The sequence below is a fragment of the Aethalodelphis obliquidens genome, unplaced genomic scaffold (genome assembly GCF_003676395.1).
Source record: "Aethalodelphis obliquidens isolate GAN/ISIS:26980383/991018 unplaced genomic scaffold, ASM367639v1 scaffold8, whole genome shotgun sequence".
NCBI classification, from domain to species: domain Eukaryota; kingdom Metazoa; phylum Chordata; class Mammalia; order Artiodactyla; family Delphinidae; genus Aethalodelphis; species Aethalodelphis obliquidens.
The window spans coordinates 2,829,251-2,853,853 of record NW_020837952.1 but is presented as its reverse complement, the minus strand read 5'-3'; the positions used below and the strand labels follow the sequence as shown (position 1 = coordinate 2,853,853).

At 38.4% G+C, this 24,603-nt stretch overlaps 1 protein-coding gene across 5 annotated transcripts in view; it reads right to left on the bottom strand.

Annotated features, from left to right (window-relative positions):
• DIP2B (DIP2 acetate--CoA ligase B (putative)) overlaps window positions 1-24,603 on the bottom strand; it is a 236,316-nt gene that overhangs the window by 63,209 nt on the left and 148,504 nt on the right. For 3 of the 5 annotated variants that reach the window (XM_027106260.1, XM_027106262.1, XM_027106263.1), the window contains 4 exons: window positions 14,928-15,053; window positions 4,387-4,599; window positions 1,491-1,646; window positions 896-1,018 (listed from right to left, as the gene is read on the bottom strand). In XM_027106260.1, coding sequence (XP_026962061.1) covers window positions 896-1,018; window positions 1,491-1,646; window positions 4,387-4,599; window positions 14,928-15,053 — 618 coding nt within the window. The remainder of the gene's footprint in view (window positions 1-895; window positions 1,019-1,490; window positions 1,647-4,386; window positions 4,600-14,927; window positions 15,054-24,603) is intronic. The other 2 variants (XM_027106261.1, XM_027106264.1) reach the window with 2 other exon arrangements.

The following is a 24,603-nucleotide window of genomic DNA, read 5'->3' as shown; positions in this document are numbered from 1 at the left end:
TCTTCCCTTCTCCAAACTGCCTGTACCAGTTGATACATGCATATTGACTAAACTCAGCTTTCACCTACAGTATATGTTTTGTCTAAACTGTAAACAACAACATGAAGGAAGAAGGAAGTGACTGTACTTTCGTGAACCTATTTCACCATCTACCACGTTAAAGCAGATACATATATGTGTTGACTGGTTGATTTAACAAAACGACTGGGTTATATTAGAAAAGAATGGGCAGGACTTCCCTGGTGGTGCGGTAGTTAAGAATCTGCCTGCCAATGCAGGGGACACAGGTTCAATCCCTGGTCCGGGAAGATCCCACATGCCTTGGAGCAACTAAGCCTGTGCACCACAACTACTGAGCCTGTGCTCTAGAGCCCGCGAGCCGCAACTACTGAGCCCGCATGCTGCAACTACTAAAGCCTGCGCGCTTAGAACCCATACTCCACAACAAGAGATGCCACCACAATGAGAAGCCTGTGCACTGCAACGAAGAGTAGTCCCTGCTCGCCGCAGCTAGAGAAAGCCTGTGTGCAGCAACTAAGACCCAACACAGCCACAAAAAAAAAAAAAAAAAAAAAAAAAAGAATGGGCAAACTTTTGAGATCGAATTTGACACTCCAGTTCTAGGATAATGCCAAATATAAACAATTTTTAAAATTATGTGTTTGTTCCTAATTTCAAAGAGCATATTTCTGTGTTCCATAGTTATCTCTTTGTTTTTCTCTCCCCTCCCTCTCTCTTTACTTTTCATCTCAGATTTAAAATATAAAGAGCAGAAAGCTATCAACTCTTTCAACCAAAAACGATGCCTTGTTCATCCTTAAATCCTATAATACCTAACATGTAGCAACTGCTTACGAAATTTCTAAGGAATATACATGTTTGTTAATAGTACCACTACCTTCCACTATTTCTTCAGAGTCATCCACAAAAAATTCTTTTAAGGGAGGCCTTTTGGGTCGTTTCAGAGTGTTGAGAAGCTGCTGGATTTTTGTGGATACTCTGCTACTGACAGGAACACCTATAAGGGAAAAAATGGTAAGTTAAAATTAATTGATTTTAGGGATATTTCAGTTCCTCAATTCTCTTAGGAGCTTTTATTTCTAATGATGTTTGGCCTTTGTCCACAGTCTCATTCTATTTCAACTGGGCCAAATACGTACATTATCATTTTTATGACAACAGAGAAAAAATATGCTATTATTAATACTGTTTAAATATTTCATCTAACATCCCTTTTCTCTCATAGCATTCTTTTCTTTTTCCATACTTTTTGTTCAGAGTATCTTTTTGAAAGTATAGACGAAGTGTGAACAAGTGTTAGTGCTGCTACAGTGCAGACGTTGAAAAGAGGGAGCTCAAGATGATCTGTGTGAGTAGGTCAATCGCAGTATAGTTCTGCCACTGCTGGACATCAGGCAGTGCTGTTTATAATTTGAATTTTTTCTGTTTAACTAATATGCCCTATTTAGCTATCAAACAGAGATGCCTACCATCAGCTGTATCCATGAGGCTGGACCTGTTGGATCCTTTGTGCATGCCTTTAACTATCCCCGATGGGGGTAGATCAATATTTGCTGGGCGTATTGAGGAAGATGATGACGAAGAAGAGGTAGTTGTAGTGACGTCAGGGGGAGCAGAGAAATTCTCTAAGAGGGAAGAAACCAAGATTTAGAATTATATTACATTAGCAATAAAAATAAGAATCTTTAAATCTTTTTTTTTTTGGTTTGTTTTTTAAGAAGAAAGAAAACTACATAAATGGCACACTAGCTCCAATAAAACCACCTTTAAAATCACATTTTACTAGCAAGATATAATGAGAGAGGAAGAGGTTAAGCCAGGGCATATGAGCTTTCTAAAATTATTACTCTTGAGAACTTGAGCAGCCTTAGTAAGATAAAATCGCATATCAAATATTTCTCAAAAATGCTGTTTCCTACACAGAAAGTCTGGTAGAAATCCAATGTTATAAAAATAACCATAATAAAATAAAAATTGCAAGTGACTTCAAAATGAAATCAAAGTATGATCATTATGGCTACTAACAGTCTAGTCTTCTGAGCATTTCTTCATGTTTACGTTGGTTTATCTATGTTTCTTCTTTCACTGAAGACAGAAATTGTGTCTTGGGAGTCAGATCGCTCAAGTTCCCAAATGAAGAAAACCAGATAAAATCCACTTTTAATTTTTATAAAATAACCAATAGGTTACTTGGATTTACTTGACAGAAAAGGTTCTTCCCTTGCTCTAAGCACGATTAAACAGTGTTGTTATATTCTGCTTCATGTAGGGATTCTTACTATAAAGAAATAATGATATAGTTGGAAGAGAGCCATTCAACAGGGATGTGTTACAAAAAACTTAGAAGAAGAAAACGAAAATTAGAGGAAGCAAAGTATACAATTCGTAAGAATAATGAAAGGCCACTCATAACTATGGAAAAGGGAAAAAGCATAATATAAACAATTTCTAAAATCAATTTGGGAGTAAGTTTTCCATGCCCCAAAAGTCTATAATTACTAGTTTAATATTTTTTAAAGCTTTAAATATTTTGCACAAGTATATTGCAGTATATTCTTTCTGTAGGATAATGTGATAACAAAGCTTTAAAAATAGACATTTTTATTTGACCCAGCAATTCCACTTATAGGAATACATCCTAAGAGGAAATAATCAAACAAATGCACAAAGTTGTGTGTTCGAGGATGTTCATTCCGGTTTCATAATAGCAAAAAACTGGATACTACTTAAATGTCCAAAATAGGGAAACGGCTAAAATAAGCTAGGGCACAGCCATACAGTTGCATATTTTGAAACCATAAAAAAAAAGTATAATTCTATATTAATGATATAAAAGATGTCTGTGATACACTGCTAATAAAAGGTTATGAACATTATATTTAGTACAATTTCACTTCTGTAAAAACAAAACCAAAACCTTACATATTTATATGCAAATAAGGTCTAGAAGGATATACGTGAAAGTGATAACACTAAAGTGTTACCCATAGAAGTGGGTTTGTAGATTATTTTTCCTTTTATCTGTACTTTCAAATTTTTCTTTTAGAAACATGAATTACTTCTGTTAGAGCAGACATCCGAAAGGCAATAATGTGGGATAAAATGGTTCCTGTGAGTACCTGAACCAATAACTTTTCACAGAGTGGAAGCAATATGAGCTATGAAGTCAGATGAAATCATCTTGTTAACAAAAATTCAGGTAAAGTTAACTGGGTATCAGGAAAATATTTTTAACAAGTGACACTGCTCTCTTTTAGACAACGTGGGAATAAAACCTGACCCCACCATGGCTCTGTTGCTTACGCTCCCAATAGAAGAGGTGGTGAGCACGCTCATCCGTAGCTGCTTTGGGAGGTTCAGTCAATTAAGGGCACAGCTAAGAGTGCAGGACAAGCCATCAGTTGCTGGCACTTGGCCTTTTAATGTAGGCAAGCATACCCTCAAGGTAGCTATTTTCTTTCAAAATTATAGGCTTAAATTGAAAGGTTTCCAAGTTATTCTTTTCAGAAATCAATGAATAGAATAAAGATATATATAAGGTGAAACAGGAAGGTCACTGATATAAAAATTAAGACACCAAAATGCAAGTGGATTGTTAAAAAACAAGGAAAAGTATCACAGACACACGATGTTCACATACATCACTTAGTGCCATGTGTACCAACTAATTAAGCAAAAGCAGAGATCTGAACTGTATCTTTATCTGCAGATGTCACAGACTCTTAGAACACACACACACACACACACACACACACACACACACACACACACACACAAAGCAGAGCCAAGCGAAAGCTATACTCCATAGAGGAGCACTGGCAGCAGGTAGCAGCTCACAGAGTACCAACGTTCTCAGCCCGCACACTCCGTTGTAGCAATAGCACAGCAGCAACGACAATAAATCCAGTCTTTATGCTAAAGACAAAAGGGTCTTATTGATATTGTCTTAGTTCAGAATTTGCTCAGGTTTAATTTTTTTGTGTTTGAGAGAATGTAGACAACAATCCTGGGAAAATCTAATACATGACATCTTTTAACACCTTTTACTTGATGGAATATTCTCCAATAGGGATAAACCACACTAAGACTGGTGTTATATCTTGCAGCTTGAGTATTGCTTATAGAAATAGCTATGGCTTCAGGTGGGCAATAAATACTATGTACCAATAATGCAGACGCTCTCTATCATTGCAAGTGTAATTAATGCTCGTGTTTCCTTCTTTGCCTCATTAACTGTCATGTTCTTTCTGATTCTATTTTTTTTAGGCCACCCTGAAAAACCTAATACAAATCATAACCTATTTCCTGGATACTGGGAGCCAAATGGAACATAATTTGGGCTTCTCGGGTAGATCCAGCTCCTACCTATTCGAGTATTGGCAAATACATCAGCTAGAGACCCACTGGTTCCTTTGACCTCTCCATGGGACAGCGTAGAAGATGCGGATGAAGAAGTGGACGATCCCTGAATTGAACGGTTGATCCAGGACTCAGCGTTCTGTAAGCTCTGTTGCAAGGCAGCAGAGAGCGCAGCTTGGCGTCTCAGAGAGCCCTCATCCTCAGAGGCCGAAGACGTGTCTGTGTGGAATTAGAAAAAAAGAAGTTCTCGATCCTGCCTAGAACAGAGGGCTTTCAGATCTTTCTCATCGATCACACATTCAATTTTGACAGCAGCAAAAAACATTTATATTCTTAAGGTAGATTAATATGTAAAGTTTCTTGAGAATCTCAAGGAAAGGTTTATGAACCAAAGTCTGCAAAAATAAAGCAGCCAAAATCTAGAGGTAATTTTAAGCTATTTTAAAAAACCCATTTTAGAACATTTAAACTTCACTGTTTTTCTGTTCTGAGCTTAAATCAGTATCTGAATTCTTCTGGCTTATCTTCTTATGTTCAAATAACCCTGAAGTGCCTCTATATCTTCTTCAGTCTCTTTATTAGAGAACCTTGTGATAGGCTGCTATACTGATTTTCGTAAGTACTTACTAATTAGTGTCTACTTAAAAGAAAATGATCTTGATGGGAAATATAAACACTTATTTTTGGTAACAACAACTAAAGTGCCAAACAGTGAACTAGGTGTTGAGGAACTGACTTATTCTTATGTGGAATAAGAAACAGTGCTCAGCCTGGAGGCATTCATGGTTTTAGTGGAAAAGCTAGCTGGTCACAGGGCACAGGTGAGCTCTCCAAACGTGACTGGAGAGGTCACAGATCTGTATTTCTCTCCTTGATTCCCAGTCAGAGAACTGTGAGAAATTCACTGACGTCTGTATTTAGACTGGCTCTGACTTCAGGAAAATAAGGTCTAAATTAGAAAAGCATGTTGAAAAAAAGAAAAAAAAAAGAAAAATTCAACCAAATATAGGATAGCCAAGGGAAGCAGAAGTCAGGAATTTATTCCAGGGCTCTGAGCTTACGAGTCGTACAAGTTAGAGTGGCATTTAGTCTGATGTCAGATAAACCCTTCTAAATGATTTTGAGGGTTATAATCTATGGCCTGTGGATTGAATTTCATTCAATTTTTTTAAAAGTAAATATTCTGTGGTTTGTCCTGCTGAACTCTTTCCTCTAACTCAGGTGAAACTGTGGGTCCAGATTCTATTACTTTGGTTCAGAGAGCCAAACAGATAACTAACAGGGCTAGAACACTGCTAAAACCTGACAATGGAAATTCGAACAAAAGACTAATTTAATCTAGAAGTCAAATTGCGCAGATCCCGAGTAAGAAAGTTAGAATAATGACTACATCCTTGCTTCCTGCTCTGAACTACCTCTGACTCATTCTCTCATACTGAAGGAGATCTGAGGCCCAAAACTTACTTATTTACTTACTTATTTATTTATTACAATGTACTACTTAGCTACATAATGTGTGCTGGGAACTGTCAGGTTCTGGGGATTCTGAGATGTATGAATTCTTCTGAGACAGTAAATGCCCTAAGAAGTCTTACCATCTAATAAAGGAGATACACAACTCCTCAGACTATTTCATACGAATATAACAGATGCTAGGAAATGGGGTGAGCAAAGGGTTTCACAGGAGGGGCACCAATCTCAGTCAGGGATCTGAAGTACTTCTATGTAAATGGAGCACACTTTGAGGAGGTAAGGAAGGGCAAAAGATGAGGCTGGAGAGGTAACCAGTGACCAGACTCCAAAGGGATAAAGCGATGAGGTTCTTCAAAAGGAAAAGAGATTTATAATTAAACAGAGGGTGATTAAAGGAAAATACAGAGAAAGAAAAGTAACAGAATCTGTAACCTTTTACTTAAGGAAAACATTTTTGCATAATCTCCAAGAAAATATTCTAACATTTCACCTGTACCTTGGGAGGCAGAGATTTCAGTCTTTGCAAATATGCTTAAAAAAAAAAAAAAAGTACATGTGGGAGGAATAGGACAGGTGAATCTGACCCTAAGAATAAAGTATTTTCGGGGTGATACCTCTCAGGATCCCACAACCTCCACTGTATTTGCAGGCTGTCTTTACTGAATCAATTATTGTAATCTGTGTTAAGTCTAAAATCAGAATAACTCAATTTTAAAAAGATAGTAAAACCAGTATTTTCATGATTAGGTTTATGGAAAATTGGCTTCATTATGTTCCTATATTGGATCAACATGTAATTAGGTATATTGTTTCAATTCAATTACCTCATTTGCCTGCCAGTCCTCCTCAGAGTGTTTAGTGACTACAACTGTGGGGAGGCTGAGTGTAGTGGAAAAAACATGGCTTTGGTGTCCTCCTTCCATTTGAACTCTGGGGTCCACCACTTACTAGCTATGTGACTTGGGGACAAAATTACCCATCTGAGAAGGTTGTTTGCTTGTTTGTCCATTCAACAAATACTCTAAGTACTACACTAGTTGGTAGGAATAAAATGGTAAGCAAGAAGACACAGTCCCTACTCTAACAGGACTTAGTCTTAAAGGAGTTCGAGGCAGGCACCCAAGGAAGTGAGACCTCAACCAGGGTGGAATGGTAAGCAGGAATTACTTATGAGAGGAGAGAGGAGAGTCAGGTAGAGGGAACAGCATGTAAGAAACCTGGGAGGGGACAGGAAACAAAGCACATTTGTGGATCTGGAAGAAATGAGACCAGCTGAAGCACAGGATGCAAAGCTGGTACTGACGAGAGATGAGGCTGGACGAGTAGACAGCACTGGGTTGCTAAGGGCCACATAAATCAGCTGAGGAAACTCGCCTCTGTGCTAACTGCTGTGTGAGACCACGAAATGAGACAAGCTACAGAAAGCACCAGCAGTGCCAGCATACAGCAGGTGGCCAATAAACATCAAGTCCCCTTCTGCCCTGAAAAACCCACCCTATGTTACCTCACAGACACAAAACTGTGGCTGTGAAATGCTTACAACTGATCACATGTTAAGATCACACAAAATGTAAGCACTGCTCTAGGACTATGTCTTTTTAAAGATAAAAACAAGCTCCCTTAAATATTCATACATTTATTTGGTACCTTTTTTTTTTAAAGTAACTGTCGCCCATGAAATTGTTATGGATTAGCAGAAAATTGGGCAAGATTAAATGAATATTAATAGAAATAAAGCTATCATTTTCCCACTGATTCTGCTCTGGTTGAACAGGAACTCACAACTCTTTTTTTTTTTTTTTTTTTTTTGCGGTTCACAGGCTTCTCACTGCTGTGGCCTCTCCCGTTGCGGAGCACAGGCTCTGGACGCGCAGGCTCAGCGGCCATGGCTCACGGGCCCAGCCGCTCCGCGGCATGTGGGATCTTCCCAGACCAGGGCACGAACCCGTGTCCCCTGCATCGGCAGGCGGACTCTCAACCACTGCGCCACCAGGGAAGCCCAGGAACTCACAACTCTTATCCATCATAACTAAAGCCCTTGCCTAACTTCCTGTATATTATGAATATAATAGGTCTACACAACAGAAAACTATTTTGGAAACACAGTTTGACCTTCAGGTTATAACTGATGTGATTTTAACACAGTATCATTTAATAGTGATCACCAGAAGCCTAAAATCCATTTATAACCAATTAGGAAACATATAAACAATTAGTTTGTGGACTTTAAGGGAAGAAAAGTCCTGAATTTATTTACTAACTGCTGTAGCACTCCTTAGCCATTTGTGGAAATGACTCCCTTATTCTTGGTAGAAAATATATCTATTATATCTAAAAATGTTTATCTTAAAATTTTAAATACCTACCATATTATCTTTCCATCCCACTCCTGGGTATCTACCCAAGAGAAATGAAAGCATATATCTATCTGTACAAGGACTTCTACATGAATGCTCATAGGTGCTTTATTTGTAATAGCTAAAAATGGGAAACAACTCAAATGTCCATCAACAACTGAAAGGATAAACAAATTGTGGCATATCTTTATGATGGAATACTACTCAGCAATAAAAAGGAATGAACTACTGATACACACAACAACATGGATGAATCTCAATGTAATTGTGCTGAGTTAAGGAAGTCAGACCTTCCACCCACCGAAAAGAAGAACAACTGTGTGATTCTATTTATACAAAAACATGAAATTCTAGAAGATGCAAACCAATGTATAGTGACAGAAAAAACAGATCAGTGGTTAGTTACCTCATGGGGAGGGGGAGAGTTGAGATTACAAGGGAATTATGAGGAAACTTTTGGGGGGGTGATAGATATGTTCATTACCTTAATTGTGGTGATGGTTTCACAGTTTTGCTATGTCAAACACAGCAAAGTATATGCTTTAGATATGTGCAACTTATTGTATGTCGATTATACTTCAACAAATCTGATTTTCATAGGTTTGTAGGGGTGAAAAAGATGCCTTGGTGAGAGGATGGTAACATCTGAAGGTTAGTCTACACAACCTGAGGGTATGATGCAAGGTGCAAAAGTTCCTGGAAAGACAGCGCTTGCCACTGGGTTCTGACAGCTGATACCCAAACTAGGCCCAGATACCAGCTTAGAACAGCAGGTAAGTCAAGATTCACTGAAAGAAAGACCTCATCCTAACAACTATTCCAAAATATGCCACATACACTAGGCCAGAAAATGGGAGCTTCAAAGAACAAATAAAGGAAACAACCATTAACCATTGTACAGTTAGTGTACAATACTCTGGAGCCCATGAAAAGAAATTTTTGTGTGTGTTTGGGGTTGGCAGGTGGGAAGGGGTGGTATCAGGCAGGAAAGTGTCATGTTCGCTTGCGTTGGTGGCTCAGGGGAATTAAGGACTTCCAGAACCTTCAAGAGAGGCAAAGGAAGTTTCCATGTAGGCAAAGATAGAGTTTGAAGCTTAGGAGGGAAAAGCTTTAGAGACCCAAGAAGGGGCAGTCCGGGAGTAAAAGCATATATGGAAGAGAAGATTAAAAGGTTAGTTTGGGAAGCAGTCCATTCTGAATTTACGTTGGGCTACAAATTCTGAACAGATTAATCTAGCACTAAACTCAACAAGGGTGAGTACTGATTCACCAGACAAGGCTTAGGGAGATGTTCAGAGCTACTCAAGAGATTTTCCAGCATCCCACAGTAACCTGTGTGGACAGAGAGCTGGCTGGGGCTGAAAATCACTATGTAGAGCCTAATCAGCAGAGGCCCATGCATTGCCCGACCATTAACATCCAAACGGGGATACTTACGAGGGAGGAGCACTGACTAGTAATAATTACTCCGGGCTCACTCTACCTATAAGAGATCTCCACTGTTTTTCTAGGTATTGTCCCAGGTCTATAAAAAAACATCTCACAAAATGAACTAATATTACAATTAATATTGGGGTGAGAAGAGAGGTGTTTTTTTTTTTAACTTATTACCTACTTGAAAAGTTAGACCAAACATGCAGCAATTGTTAGAGCTCCAAAATTACCAGAAAACATTTACTTGACAGTATGGCAGAATGCGAGGCAATATGCCAAGTGGGAGAATAGGCTTTTAAAATCAGGCTGCTTTGAATTCCAATCTTAGCTCTGCCCCACTGATAGCTGTTGGGCAAATCAGTTCTTACGGGTCTTAACTCTACTGTTTGCTGTTGTTGTTCTTTTTCTATTGATTCTCTTTCATGGTGGATCTTAAAGAAAGAAAAGAAAAAGAAAAGAAAAAGAAAAAAAAATTCAGTGGATCTTCGTCTGTGGGGATCGTAAGTCCCTGAATTGATGCTGTATCCTTCCAGAAACCATTTGCGCCCCGGGTTATCATCAGCCTAGGACCACTTTCTAACATTAGTTCTTACCAGGCAGGCCACTGAAATTCAATTCTTGTACCTACTAACCACAAATTGTTAGGGAAGGTCCCTGACCCCATCATTCTAAGGCCAGGCAACAGGCAAGCTTTCTCGACAAGGTCTTCTTTTGCTGGCAGGTTAATTTTTTCTAGTTCCCCCTTCTGCTAAAGATGTGAGTCCCTCTTGGGGTCTCAATTCCAGCTTCCAACCTTACACAGGTCCAAGGTTTTATATTTTCTACCCTTATAGTAATTAAAATTTAGGCCCCTTGTTTACTGTCTCCCCTCTCCCTGGGCAGCCAAAGTCAGCTCCATCTCATCACACTGATTTTCAGTGATCGTTCTCTTCCTCTTGCTCCTGTGTGTATTTAAAAGGAAGCTGGTTATATTCTATCTAGCATTTCGAAAGAGAAGTTTTCTTTCCTCTCTTTCTAGGAGAGAACTTTCAGGTTATCTAACTGACTACATAGCTAGAAACAGATGTCGGAGCAAGTTACTGAGTCTCTTTAAATCTGTTTTCTCATCCGTAAAATGGTACAGAGAATTGTTGAGAGAACAAATGATAAAAAATATATATGTTAAGCACTTAGCCCTTTGACCAGTACACAGAGGTACTCAAGAAATGGTAACTATGAAATTACTTTTCTTGGAAAACCTTAAATTTTACAATAACCTATTGAAATAAACAAATTCAATCTGATAGAGTGGGTTTTTATTGTGCTTTGGCTTAAAGAATATTGAATACTAATCGTCCAAGTAATTACGGAGCTTTGCTCATAACCCATACCAATAATGAAAGTATGTTATTAAAAGATCCAACTCTATTAATTAGACCACGTTTATAGAGGTCTGATTAGCCATCTCTGTTTACTTTGTGGTTCTGAATAAAATTAGAATATTCTGGGGAAACTCTCCAAGTTGGTAACCATCTATTATGTGTTTTGGACTATAAGCTCTCAGAAGGCAATAGCTATTCAATTTGCTTGGAATAATACCCATTCCAGGACCACGCATACAGGAGTATCTATTAAGTAAAAAAGGACTTTCCAAACCTGACACTTTAGTAGAGAAAAAAGAAAATCAAGAAAGGAGCCTGACACATAATTGCTGAATGACCTGGGGCAAATCACTTAGTGACTAGAAGGTTGTTTGTTTCCTCATCTCTAAAGAAATCTGGACTTCACAATTCTCAGAGTAGTTGGTTATGAGGAACAAATGAGGCAGCGCAGCCACTGGTATATGGAAGTCCCTTACATAGTGTAATCCTATAAAGCATTATTAAAGTGTGTTAAAAGTATAACAATATCCCAGTCTGTTCATGGGCATCATTTTCACATATAGAAATGCAGAGAGGTAAATCTCTCTTTTGTCCGGCCCTATGAATTACTACTATAGGCACTTTCAAGCGGAGACCTGTGGACACAGACCTCTACATTTTAAGCTTCATTTTATGCAAGTCAGTCAAAATACCTTACTGTGTTTTGGGGTCATTACGTGGTCTATTTGTTCATCTGTGTACCCTCAGAACGCAGTGTAGGGTAAGTCCACACGGGTGCAGAAAAAGCTTAGAGGAGAAAAAATATATGCTGTAGTTTTTGCATTGTGTTTATCTGTATGAATGAGTAATAGTGTTACACAAAGAACCCCTACACAGAAAGAGCTGAGGTAATTGCCTCATGACATTAGTAAATGGTTTCAGCACATAAAGGGAACTGGATGGCAGTAATTCAAGCAGTCTAAAAGACTATGTAAGAGGCCACAGGCACTAAAAGAACCATAGATTGCTACCAACTTGGAGAATTTAAATTTTCCAATCCACAAGACAGAAAGCAGTGCACATATCAATAAGCAAATTTTAGGCTGATTGACATTTTATTGTTTGAGAAGGATTTATGAACAAAAGACAAATGATTTCTCATGCTGTTTACCATATTTTCCAGACTATATGATACTACGAATAAAGCCAAGACTTATGACATAGTTTACTCCTTAAATCCTTTTTGTTAAATCTCTCCAAAAACAGCTCTAAATTTTCATCAGTTCAGTAATTCCGATAGTTATGTGTTGGGTGCCTCCCAAAGAAGCCGACTGGCCAGCGTGCTCTAGCAGGTATCCCAGAAACTAAGTTCACCTGGCACAGCACGTGCAGAGTAAGGGCTCTGACTGGAAACATGTTTTGTGATGTGTGTGGTGTGGCTTCTCAGTGCGCAAAGGACAACACAACTAAAATACTGTGAAATTTGAGGTTAATTTTGCTCTGCAAGACTGGCACAACTTTTCTAGAAAGAAAATCACAGCAAGGTCACCTTTATAGCTGCCTAGAAAATCAGTCTATAACGAGCAGTAATTAATGTCAATTCTCCTCTTCCTCCCCACCCCTTGAGCGCAGCTTCAGCGTTTCCTCTAAACTTCAGGGTTTGGGGGGCTATCAGAGTAAATATGCAAGAGGAGACCTACCTGCCATCCCTGGGTTAGGCTGTAACAGGTTCCGGGAGATAGCGATAAAGGGTTAAAGTGCAACAGCCAAGTCTCTAACCGGTGGTTCTCAGATGCTTGGAGAGAATGGAATCCAAATCCTAACCCATGAAGAGCAAATTCTATCCCCCCACGTGAAAGGTGCTAACGGAAGCCTTATGATACAGTCCTTCCCACACATTCCCTCACACTGGAACACAGGGTTTGTCCCAGACACGTGCGTTATTGTTGAACAAAAGCATCAAGATCCAGCTCTATGTGGGGGCCACGTTAGAAACCGCTATGTGGGATACTCTCAATGCTCATGCTGGGAGAGAATTCCTCTTCTATCTGACAACACTGATGTCTCTAAGAGCATATTAACATCTCTCATGTACTATTCAGAGCTCCCGGAAGAGGACATAAATGGATAGGAAACCTTTTTATTTCTCTGCTCTGCTGAATAAAAGGTCTTAGGAGAGAGGACTGAATCTTTACAATCATGAAATTATTAAAACCACAAGGTGATCAAGAAAATGATGCCACATCTTTAAGGCTGCAGACAGAGGAGAACATTACTGTTTAGAAATACAGAGGCCTGTGGTGAATTCCAAAGGACTATAGTCTCATTCAGCAATGAATAGCCGTGATTTAGAGTTGGTAAATTCCCCTCAGGCAATGACTTTTGTAAGGGGATAGAAAAGGTTTCCATTCCTTCCGAGCATTCTTAAGATCCTTTGCTGCACTCTCACATTTCACCCGAGGCCATGGGAGCAGACTATTTACTGTGAAACTGCATTTCTTTAGTACAGTTCTGGAGAGGACTGTTTCTAAGAACTCCCAGTCACATTGATCCCTACCCTTTGCCATTTACTACAACTGAACCCTCAGCTGCGCTGCAGCAGAATCTGCCAGGAAGGAATAGCTACGAAACTGAGAGCCCCCTTTGTCCACGAGGACCCAACTGGTGCTGTACTAATGCGGAAGGGAAGCCATCCAAGATTCTGAATGAGTGGGCTGGAAGTATGCACCACTATAGACACAGAATGTCTCATTGTGATGGTCTGCAAGAGGTATCCTGTGTTACGTTTTGAGAAACACTTGAAGCCACAGAGCTATTTCTCTTTTGAACATATTGACACCACAGATGTAAAGAAAAAAAAGCACACACAGTTAATGAGCCCACAGCACACCCAAATGCTCTGAGAAGTTAGCCAAAACCTAGTAGAAGACTATTAATATAAACCCAGGCCAGGGAATAGGATCAGCGTGAACAGCTCAACCTGACGGCTGTGAATCAAAGTCAACCACAACAAATGTAACCTTCCTGGGAATCTCCCCCAAAAGACAGGGTAAGTCGCTGAGACCAAAACAGTACAGGAAACATTTTTCCCCGAAGATTTCATTACCAGTAACATGACGGTAGCGAGACAGACACTACACTGAGGCTGTGAAATACATTTACTATGTTTAGTCTCAGAGGCCTACATCGAGATTCTGTCTGTGATTTCATCTCACAATTTTTTTAAAGCTTTGGGAAAGATTCTGAATAGAAAAGACAACTTGAAGTTGTTCCAGTTGCTCCTCAAATATGAATTTATGGGGGTGGGGGGTAAGGCTTCCAAGCCTAGGGGATGGGGATGGGCCTCTTGGTTCCCGCTGATCTCCTGATCCTATTATAGGAAGTGGATTCTTAAAAACATATACAAAATACATTAACGCATATAAACACACTTACATACGTCTTCCAGATTTATTATAACTTTGCATGACTTCTCTCTCTCATGACACAAAAAAATTTTGTCCCAAGACCACACATTCCTGTGATTGTTGCAGAGAAAAAGCATCTGATTTAGGAGTATAAATTTGTTAAAGACATATATGACTCTGGGTCATATTTTGGGTGTCAATGAGAATAACTATTATATTTAACTACAGAAGGATATTTCTTAGACCCTAAGCTTTGGCTTTATTTATTTATGACTACATGACTTTGGAGATTACAGCAAGGAAATGCTGAAAACTCAGAAGGAAATTTTTTTAAAAAATAGCTTTACTCTTGAGGCCTCTCTTTGTGTGTGGTTTATGATGCAACAATCAAAACCTGTCACCTTCAGTGTGTACTCTCATACACCTCTGATGACAGGAGAGGAGTTCTGGCTCCTGCCTCAGAAAAGAAAAAGCAGAAGTCATTTGAGAAACATCGAAGTAGTAACTGTCAGACAGAAAGCTTCTGATAAACCTACCGGGAGGTGTGCAGGCATCCGCGGGAGACTGGACAAATGTGGACCGCCTTTTGGTTGGCATGGGCAAAGCCATTTTCTGTTCTTTATGCTTTGCCAGCGCAGCTTGAACTGCTTCTGTGTGGATATCTGAAAGATTAAACATTTGCATTTATTAGGTCCTGGTTCTCAAAGTGTTTACTTCTGTGAGCTGAACTATCACTGCCTCAATCGTTAAAAAGGGATGTTTAGGTGAGTTTTATTTATCATTTGCGTTATAACAAAAATGAATATGAAAAAGAGACAAAAGAAGTAGTCAAGGATAATTTACAGGGGAGGAAAATGAAGCCGAGAATGATAATGAGACCGCTTAACACAGCAGAGAAGGAGCTGATGGAGATGGGGGTGGGGGTGGAGAGAAAGGAAAAGTCTAACGCGGATCTGGGCCCGGTGGGGACCCGACCTCTGAACGGAATGCGTGCTGTGCAGGTGCCTACAGGACACTCTCTGTTCTTCAAATTTAGGATTTGCTTAGCTGTCTGAAAGGGGTTGAGACTCCTCAGTTCTATACCACAGGAAGAGAAGGGCTGATTTTGATCTAGAAAATATAAGGGCTGATGGTACTTGTTTGCCACTCTGGCCACAAAAGAATTCAGCTCTCCACTTGAATGTCTAATAGGAAGCGCGAAATAGCATATCCAGGCAGAACTCCTGATTCTCCACTCCCATCCCAAAACTCAATCTACACTTGTACAAAATAGGATCATACTATACACAGTATTTTGTACTGTGCTTTGATTTTTTAACCCTTATAAAATCCTACTGAGGTAGATAACATCTGAGGTGGCTTCCTGGATCACAATGATTTCCTATTCTCAACGAATGGGCCCAATCTACATAAGCAAATGACCTTTAAAGGCCTGTCCCTTCTAAGAGCTGGACCAATCGGATTGTTTTGGGGAGAGGGGGGAATTGAAACTCTGAATCAAGAAACCACAGCTCCCAGAGTGGAGTCACTTGAATGGCAGTGCCCTAGAAAGAAAGAAAGTTCTTGAACTTCAAGGTTGAGATCCCCAGAGCTGTCTCTCCTTCCTGGAGATTTCTCAGCTGTTCCTTTGCTTCTATAAACTACCCCAGCCATTTAAGCTAGACTGAGTTATCCTATTTCATGCAACCCAAAAACCTTCACTAACATAACTAGAAACATCTTTCTATGTAAATGCAGGTCTACAATATAATTTTAAAGGGCTGTGTAGTATTTCACTGTATAAATGTGCCATGATTTATTTAAATAACTGTGTTTCCAAATTTTTGCTACTATTCATACAACTATCCACAAGAATAATTCAGTATTTTCATTTTAGCACATATGTCTAATCCTATTTCTTTAGGATTAATTCCAACAACTGCTGAAACGTATTTCCTAAGAAGGAGGATTTTTTTCTTATATAGCCACAGTGCATTTATCAAAATCCAGAAATTCAAAATTGATACAAACTATTATCTAACCCACAACCCATATTCCAACTTAGTCAACTGTCCCAATAATGTCATCTACAATTTTCCCCCTTTTCTCCTGATCCGGGACACTATACAGAATCACACATTACATTTAGTTGTCATGTCTCTTTATCATCCTATAATCTGTAACAGTTTCTCAACTTTTATCTTGTATTACCTTGACATTTGTGTACAGACTAGTTACACTGTAGAATGTCCTTTAATTTTGGTTTGTTGATATTTCCTCAGAATTGGATTTAGGTTATGCATTTTTGCAGGAATACCACAGAAGTAATGTATCTTCCTGAAACAAGATATCAAGATGCATCTGCCCTGCTACTGGTAATAATGACTTTACTTAGTTAAGATGGTGTCTGCTAAATTAATCTACTGTAAGTTACTATTCTTTCCTTTGTGTAATTAATAAATAATTTATGGGTGAATACTTTTGAGACTATGTAAATGTTACATACTTCCTTAAACGTTCACCCACTAGTTTCAGCATCCATTGATAATTCTTGGCTGAATCAATTATTATAATGGTTACAAAATGGTGGTTTCATAACTCCAACATTCCTTCTGTATTTATTAGTTGGTATTCTCTTCTAAGAAAAAGCTTTCCTTTCTCCACTATTTATTTATTTATATCACCATTTATTTATTTATATTTGGACCTATCAATTCTCATTTTATTCCATGACTAGTCTGTTACTATCGTTACTTATTTTGATGCTCACATATCCCAGCTTTGGCCAAAAGAAGCCCCTTCAAACCACTTCTTATATCCTTTTGATGTATTCTGGTCACTTTGAATGTTCTTTGTTTTGTGGTACAAGATGATCCATGCTCATCTGGTATGTTCCCTGCTCCAGCACTGGAATTATACATTTCTCCAAGGAGCTCTGGCTCCTCTTAGTGAAGAATGGTATTTAGAAACCAAGATCCTAGAACTAGGAGTGCTCACTGCTATTGGGGTCTTTCTTCTAAGCCTTTTCAGTGGATAAAGGAATATAAACATAAACCAATATACACACATATGTATCTATATCTATTTTCATCTATATTAAAAACCATGAGTTCATATTAATACCTACAATTCCAATTCAACACCACAGAATTCATTCCAATCTTCCCCTTTCCATTTGTAAACTCCCTTCTCTAACAGTAAAACACCTGGTTCACAGTATAATCAATATATTTTACTCATTCATTAAATGCCACAATACACAGAAAGTGTCAAAATTCCTATGAAAGGTAAATCTAACTAGAGTTCAATATTTGAGTTCTTTTTGTCTTTAGACTAAATTAAAGTACTGTGTTCAAAAAGCTATTTGGGGAAAAAAAAAGCTATTTGGGGGGCTTCCCTGGTGATGCAGTAGTTAAGAATCCACCTGTCAATGCAGGGAACACAGGTTTGAGCCCTGGTCTGGGAAGATCCCACATGCTGCAGAGCAACTAAGCCCATGCACCACAACTACTGAGCCTGTGCTCTAGAGCCCGCAAGCCACAACTTCTGAAGCCCGTGCGCCTAGAGTACGTGCTCCGCAACAAGAGAAGCCCCCGCAATGAGAAGCCCGCACACTGCAATGAAGAGTAGCCCCCGCTCGCCGCAACTAGAGAAAGCCCACGCGCAGCAACGAAGACCCAATGCAGCCAAAGATAAATAAATATTAAAAAAAAAAAAAAAAGCTATTTGGGTTAGTTCTCACCCCTCCCCCCTTTGGTGGTTATATTATTCTTTGAGTAATACTGTTAGGTTCATTTGTTTTTCTTTGTATTCCACAGGTCCTTTCCAAAGTGTGGATTAAACATTATGTGACACAATAAGAAACATACATTTGGTCTCTGCCTGGGTTCCTGACACTGAGCTCCTAAAACCCTGTAATTTCCCGAGTGACAGGAATGTCTTTTGTTCTAATGAGGCAACTCTTGGTGGGCTCCTGGATCGCTTCTGGGTGGGGGCTGGTCACCAGACAGACTACGTTATGATTAGAGGCTTAGAACTTTCAGCCCCATGCTCCATCCTCTGGGGAGGGGAAAGGGACTTGGGATTGAGCTAATCACCAATGGCCAATTATTTAGTCAAGCATGCCTAGGTAATGGAGCCTTCATAAAAAACCCTGAAGTATGGGCTTCCCTGGTGGCGCAGTGGTTGAGAGTCCGCCTGCCGATGCAGGGGACACGGGTTCGTTCCCCGAGCCGGGAAGATCCCACGTGCCGCGGAGTGGCTGGGCCCGTGAGCCATGGCCGCTGGGCCTGCGCGTCCGGAGCTTGTGCTCCGCAAAAAAAAAAAAAAAAAAAAACCCTGAAGTAAGGGGTTTGGAGAGCTTCTCGGTTGGTGAACACATCCTCGTGCCACCAGGGTGGTGTACCCTAAACTCCACAGGGATGGAAGCTCTTGGGTTTGGGACCCTTCTGGACCTTGCCCTATGTACCTCTTTATCTGGCTGGTCATTTGTATCCTTTATAATAAACTGGTAACGTTAAGCAAAGTATTTCCCTGGGTTCGGTGAGCCATTATAACAAATAATCAACCCTGAGGAGGGGGTTGTGGGAATCTTCATCTGTAGCCAAGATGGACAGAAGTATGGGTAATGTGGGCACCCACTACAAACAGTCCCCAACTTATGATAATTCAACTTATGATTTTTTGACTTTACAACGGTATAAAAGCAATATGCATGCAATAGAAACCGTACTTCGAATTCTGAACTATCTTTTCCTGGGTATGATTCTCTCTCGTGATGCTAGGCAGTGGCAGCAAGCTACAAGATCACAAAGGTAAACAACTGATACACTTATAACAATTCTGTAACCATACAGCCATTCCATTTGCCCAACTGTAGGCTAATGTAAGTGCTCTGAGCACGTTTAAGGCAGATCAGGCTAAGCTATGACGTTCGGTAGGTTAGATGTATTAAATGCATTTCAACTTACAATATTTTCAACTTACGATAGGTTTATTGGGATGTAACCCCATTGTAAGTCAAGGAAAATCTGTACTTGTGATTGGCGTCTAAAGGTGGGGAGAGTCTTGTGGGAATAAGCCTCTGGGGTCTGCACTAACTCCAGGTAGCTAATGTCAAAATTGAATTAAATTGTAGGATACTTAGTTGGTGTCTGCAGAGGACTGGAGAATTGCTCAGTGTGGAAAACCCACACACTAGATGTCAGGAATACTGTGAGTAAACATACAGTTTTTCTTTAATTAACATGGTTCCAAAAGTCAAAACTATACCAAAAGGTAAACTTAAAGATGTGTCACTACCCCCAATAACCACTTCTATCCCAATTCTACCTTCTCTATAGGTAACCAATCTCCTTATTGATTTGTCCTGCCTATATTTCTTTTTGCAACAAATAACCATATTTTCTCATATCCCTGTCTTTCATACACAAAAGGTAGCATACAATATATACTGTTTTGCACTATGCTTTTTTCACTTAACAATAGATCCTGGAATTCATTCTGTATCAGCTACTAGAGATCTTTTTCATTCTTTAAAGCAGCATAGATAGCACTCCATTGTATACCACAGTTTATTCTACTACTATCCTATGTGTGGGCATTTAAGTGTTTCCAATATTTTACAATTACAAATAATGATACAACAAACAGCCTTGTGCAAATGTATTTTTATACTGATGACAATATATCTTCAGGATAACCTCTTACAAGTGAGACTCCTAAATCAAAAATTGAATACATTTTAAATTTTGTTACATCTTGCCAAATTCCCCTCTGAAAGAGCTTTGTCATATTGTAGTACTATCAACAATGTATAGGTGTGCCTGTTTCCCCATAGCCTCACCTTCAAAGTGTGTTATCTACCTTTTCACTGTTGCCAGTTCAGTGGCTGAGAAATGGTACTATTTTATGTTATTTTTTGTTTTTCTTTGGCTGCACTGTGCGGCATGCAAGACCTTAGTTCCCCAACCGGGGATCGAACCCAGGCCCCCTGCAGTGGAAGCGTGGAGTCCTAACCACTGGACTGCCAGGGAAATTCCCTCAGTATTTAAATTTAAACTTTAAATTTGCACCTCTTTTATCATTAGTGAGATTAAACATCTTTACAGAGGATTTTAGAGCCATTTAATATTTGTTTGTTTGAAAGTGAAGTGAATGTTCATGTCACTTTACCATTTTTCCATTGGGATTCTCAGTTTATTTTCCCTTGATTTTTTTTTTTTTTTTTTTTTTCAGTACACGGGCCTCTCACTGTTGTGGCCTCTCCCATTGCGGAGCACAGGTTCCAGACATGCAGGCTCAGCGGCCATGGCTCACGGGCCCAGCCGCTCCGCCGCATGTGGGATCCTCCCGGACCAGGGCACGAACCCATGTCCCCCGCATCCGCAGGTGGACTCTCAACCACTGCACCACCAGGGAAGCCCCTATTTTCGTTTGATTTTTAAAAGTTTTTCATATATAAAGGATATTAGCCCTTTATCTCTGAGATATGTTAGAAATATTTTCTTTCAGTTTGTCATTTGATATTGTTTGCAGTGGTTTATTGCCACGCAAACGTTGTTTTTTAATAAAAAATTTATGTAAGATTTCAAATTAGCAACCTAAATGCACAACTGCAGGAACTCAGAAAAGACCAAATTAAAACCAAAGTTAGCAAAAGGAGGAAATAACAAGGATTTGAGTAGAAATAAACAAAATAGAGAATAAAAAAAACAACTGAAAACAATCAACAAAAATAAGAGTTAATTTTTTGAAAAGATGAACGAAGTTGACAAAATTTTAGCTAGATTAAGAAAAGACAAATAACTAAAATCAGAAATGAAAGAGGAAATATTTCAACTGATGTCACAGAAATAAAAAAGATTATAAGACACTGAATAATTATGCACCATAAATTGGATAACCTAAAAGAAATGGACAAGTCCCTAGAAAACATATAACCTACCAAGATTAAATCATGAAGAAACAGAAGATTGGAACAGACTGATTACTAATAAGGAGACTGACTCTGTAACCAAAAACCTTCCAAGAAAGAAAAGCCCAGGTCTCACTGGAGAATTCTACAAAACACTTTAAGAAGAATTAACACCAATTCTTCTGAAACTCTTCCAAAAACCTGAAGAGGAGGGAACATTTCCAAATTCATTTTATAAGGCCAGCCTTATCCTGATACCAAAGCCTGGCAAAGATACTACAAGAAAAGAAAACTACACACCAAAATCCCTGATTATTAATGCAAAATTCCTGAACAAAATACTAACAAACCAAATTCAACAGCACATTAAAAGGACCATACAGCATGACCATTAAAAAGACCATACATACCATACCTAAGCTGATTCAACAAATGTGAACAAATTCAACTCAATATCTGTAAAACTCTAATAGAACAAAGGTCAAAACTCATATGATCATCTCAACAGATGCAGAAAAAGCATCTGACAAAATTAACATCCTTTTATGATAAAAACATGCTACAAACCAGGAACAGAAGGAAATTAGCTCAAGATAATAATGATCATACATGAAAAACCCACAGTCAACATCATATTCAACAGTGAAAAGCTGAAAGCTTTTCCTCCTAAGGAATAAGGCAAGGATGCCCACTCTCACACTCTTTCAACACAGTACTGGACATCATAGCCAGAACAATTAGGTAAGAAAAAGAAATAAAATGCATCCAAATTGGAAAAGAAGAAGTAAAACTGTTTCTGTTTGTGGAAGACATGATGTTATATGTAGGAAACCCGTGAGATCTCACATATAAAACTTTTAGAAAAAAAAAAACTGTTAGAACTAATAAACAAATTCAGCAATTGCAGGATAGAAAATCAACATACAAGAATCAGTTGTATTTCTGAACACTAAAAACAAATCATCTGAAAAGTAAAAAAAAAAATCTTACTTACAATAGCATCAAAAAGAATAAAACACTCAGGAATAAACATAACCAAGGAGGTGAAAGATGTGTACGCTATAAAACATTGATGAAAGAAATAGGAGACAAAAATAAATGGAAAGACATCCAATGTTCATGGGTTAGAAGACTTAATATTGTTAAAATGTCCATATTACCCAAAGCAATCTAGAGATTTAATGTAATTTCTATCAAAATCCCAATGGCACTTTTTGAAGAATTAACAAAACAAAATTCCCAAATGCATATGGAATCTCAAAAGACTCCAAATAGCCAAAACAATCTTGAGAAAGAAAAACAAAGCTAAAGGCTTCACCCTTCCTGATTTCAAAACACATCACAAAGTTACAGTAACCAAGACCATGATATTGGCATCAAGACAGACATGTAGAACAATGGAACAGACCGGAGAGCCCAGAAATTATCTTGGTGTATATGGTCAAACGGTCTTCAACAAGGGTGTCAAGACTATACAACAGGGAAACGACAGTCTTGATAGAAACAAATGGTGCTGGAGAAACTGGAATATCCATATGTAAAAGAATGAAGTTGGACCCTTACCTTTCACCATATACAAAAATTAATCAAAATGAATTAAAGACCTAAACATAAGACCTGAAACTATAAAACCCCTAGAAGAAAACACAGGGGAAAAAACTTCATGACCTTGGAATGGGTAATAATTTGCTTGGACATCCAAGCAGAAAATAGAAATAGGACTACACCAAACTTTAAAACTTCTGCACAACAAAGGAAACAACAGAGTGAAAAGGCAACCTATTGAATCAGAGAACATATTTGCAAACCATATACTCGATAAGGAGTTAATAGGTAGAATATGTAAAGAACTCCTACAACTCAATAACAACAACAAAATCTCAAATAACCCAATTTTAAATGGGCAAGGGACTTGAACAGATATTTCTCCAAAGAAGACAAAATGGTCACTTTTAAAAAAACCAAGAAAAACCAGAAAATCACAAATGTTGGCAGGGAGGTGAAGAAATTGGAACCTTTGTGCACTCTTGGTGCGACTGCAATGTTACAGTTGCTATGGAAAACAGTATGGAGGTTCCACAAAAAAATTAAAAATAGAACTACCCAAAACAATCCTACTTTTGGGGTATATATCCAAAAGAACTGAAAGCAGGGTCTTGAAGAGATATTTGCACAACCATGTTCATTGCAGCATATTTACAATAGCCAAGATGTGGAAGCAACCTAAATGTTCATGAGTGGATGAATGAATAAAGAAAATGTGGTATATACATACAATAGACTATTACTCAGCTTTAAAAAAGAAGAAAATCCTGTCATATGCTACAACACTGACATGCTAAGTGAAATAAGCCAGTCACCCACACACACAAAACAAATATATACCACTTATAAGAAGTATCTAAAGTACTCAAATTCATAGATGTAGGGAGTAGAATGGTGGTTGGCTGCAGGAGGGAGAAACAGAGTTGTTGATCAATGAGTATAAAGTTTCGGTCATGCAAGATGAAAAGGTTCTAAAGAGCTGTTGTACAACAATGTGCATATGGTTAACAATATAATGTACACTTAAAAATTTTAAGAGGGTAATTCTATGTTATGTGTTTTTACCTCAGTAAAAAAAATTTTGTGTCGTTGTATCACATCTCGATTTTGAGTCTCAGAAAGCCTTCCCATAGGCTTTCCATAAGCTTAGATTATTAAAAAATTGACTAATATTTTCTTTAGGTATTTATATGGTTTCTTTTTTACTTGTAGATCTCTGATCCATTTGAAGTTTTTGCTTGTATATGGTGTGAGGTATGGATTTATCTTAATCTTTTTCCTGTTGTCCTAGCATTGTTTACTAATAAAAAGTACTTTTTCACCCAAGTGATTCACAATGCTATCTTTATCATATAATAAATCCCAGATGTACTTTGGTCTATTTCTGAACTTGTTATTCTATTCCAATGGTCTGTCTGCCAATTTGTATGCCATACCACACTGTTTTAATTATACAGTCTTTGGAGTATATTTTAATATCTTTTAGGTTTTCTTTCTCAGTGTTTCCTAGCTATCCTTACGTGTTTATTGTTCCAAATGAACTTCAAAAATATCTTTTCTAGCTCCATAAATAAATTTGATAGTGTTTTTATTGGAATTGGATTAAACTTATAAACTAATTTTTGGAGTCCTAACATTTTTGTGATGTTGAATCATCCTATCTAAGAACAAGGGATGCCTTTCCATTTATCATGTCTACTTTGTGTCATTCAGAGTGTTTTAAAGTTTCCTTTATAAAGATTTTACACAGTCCTGAAGTTTATTCCTAAATA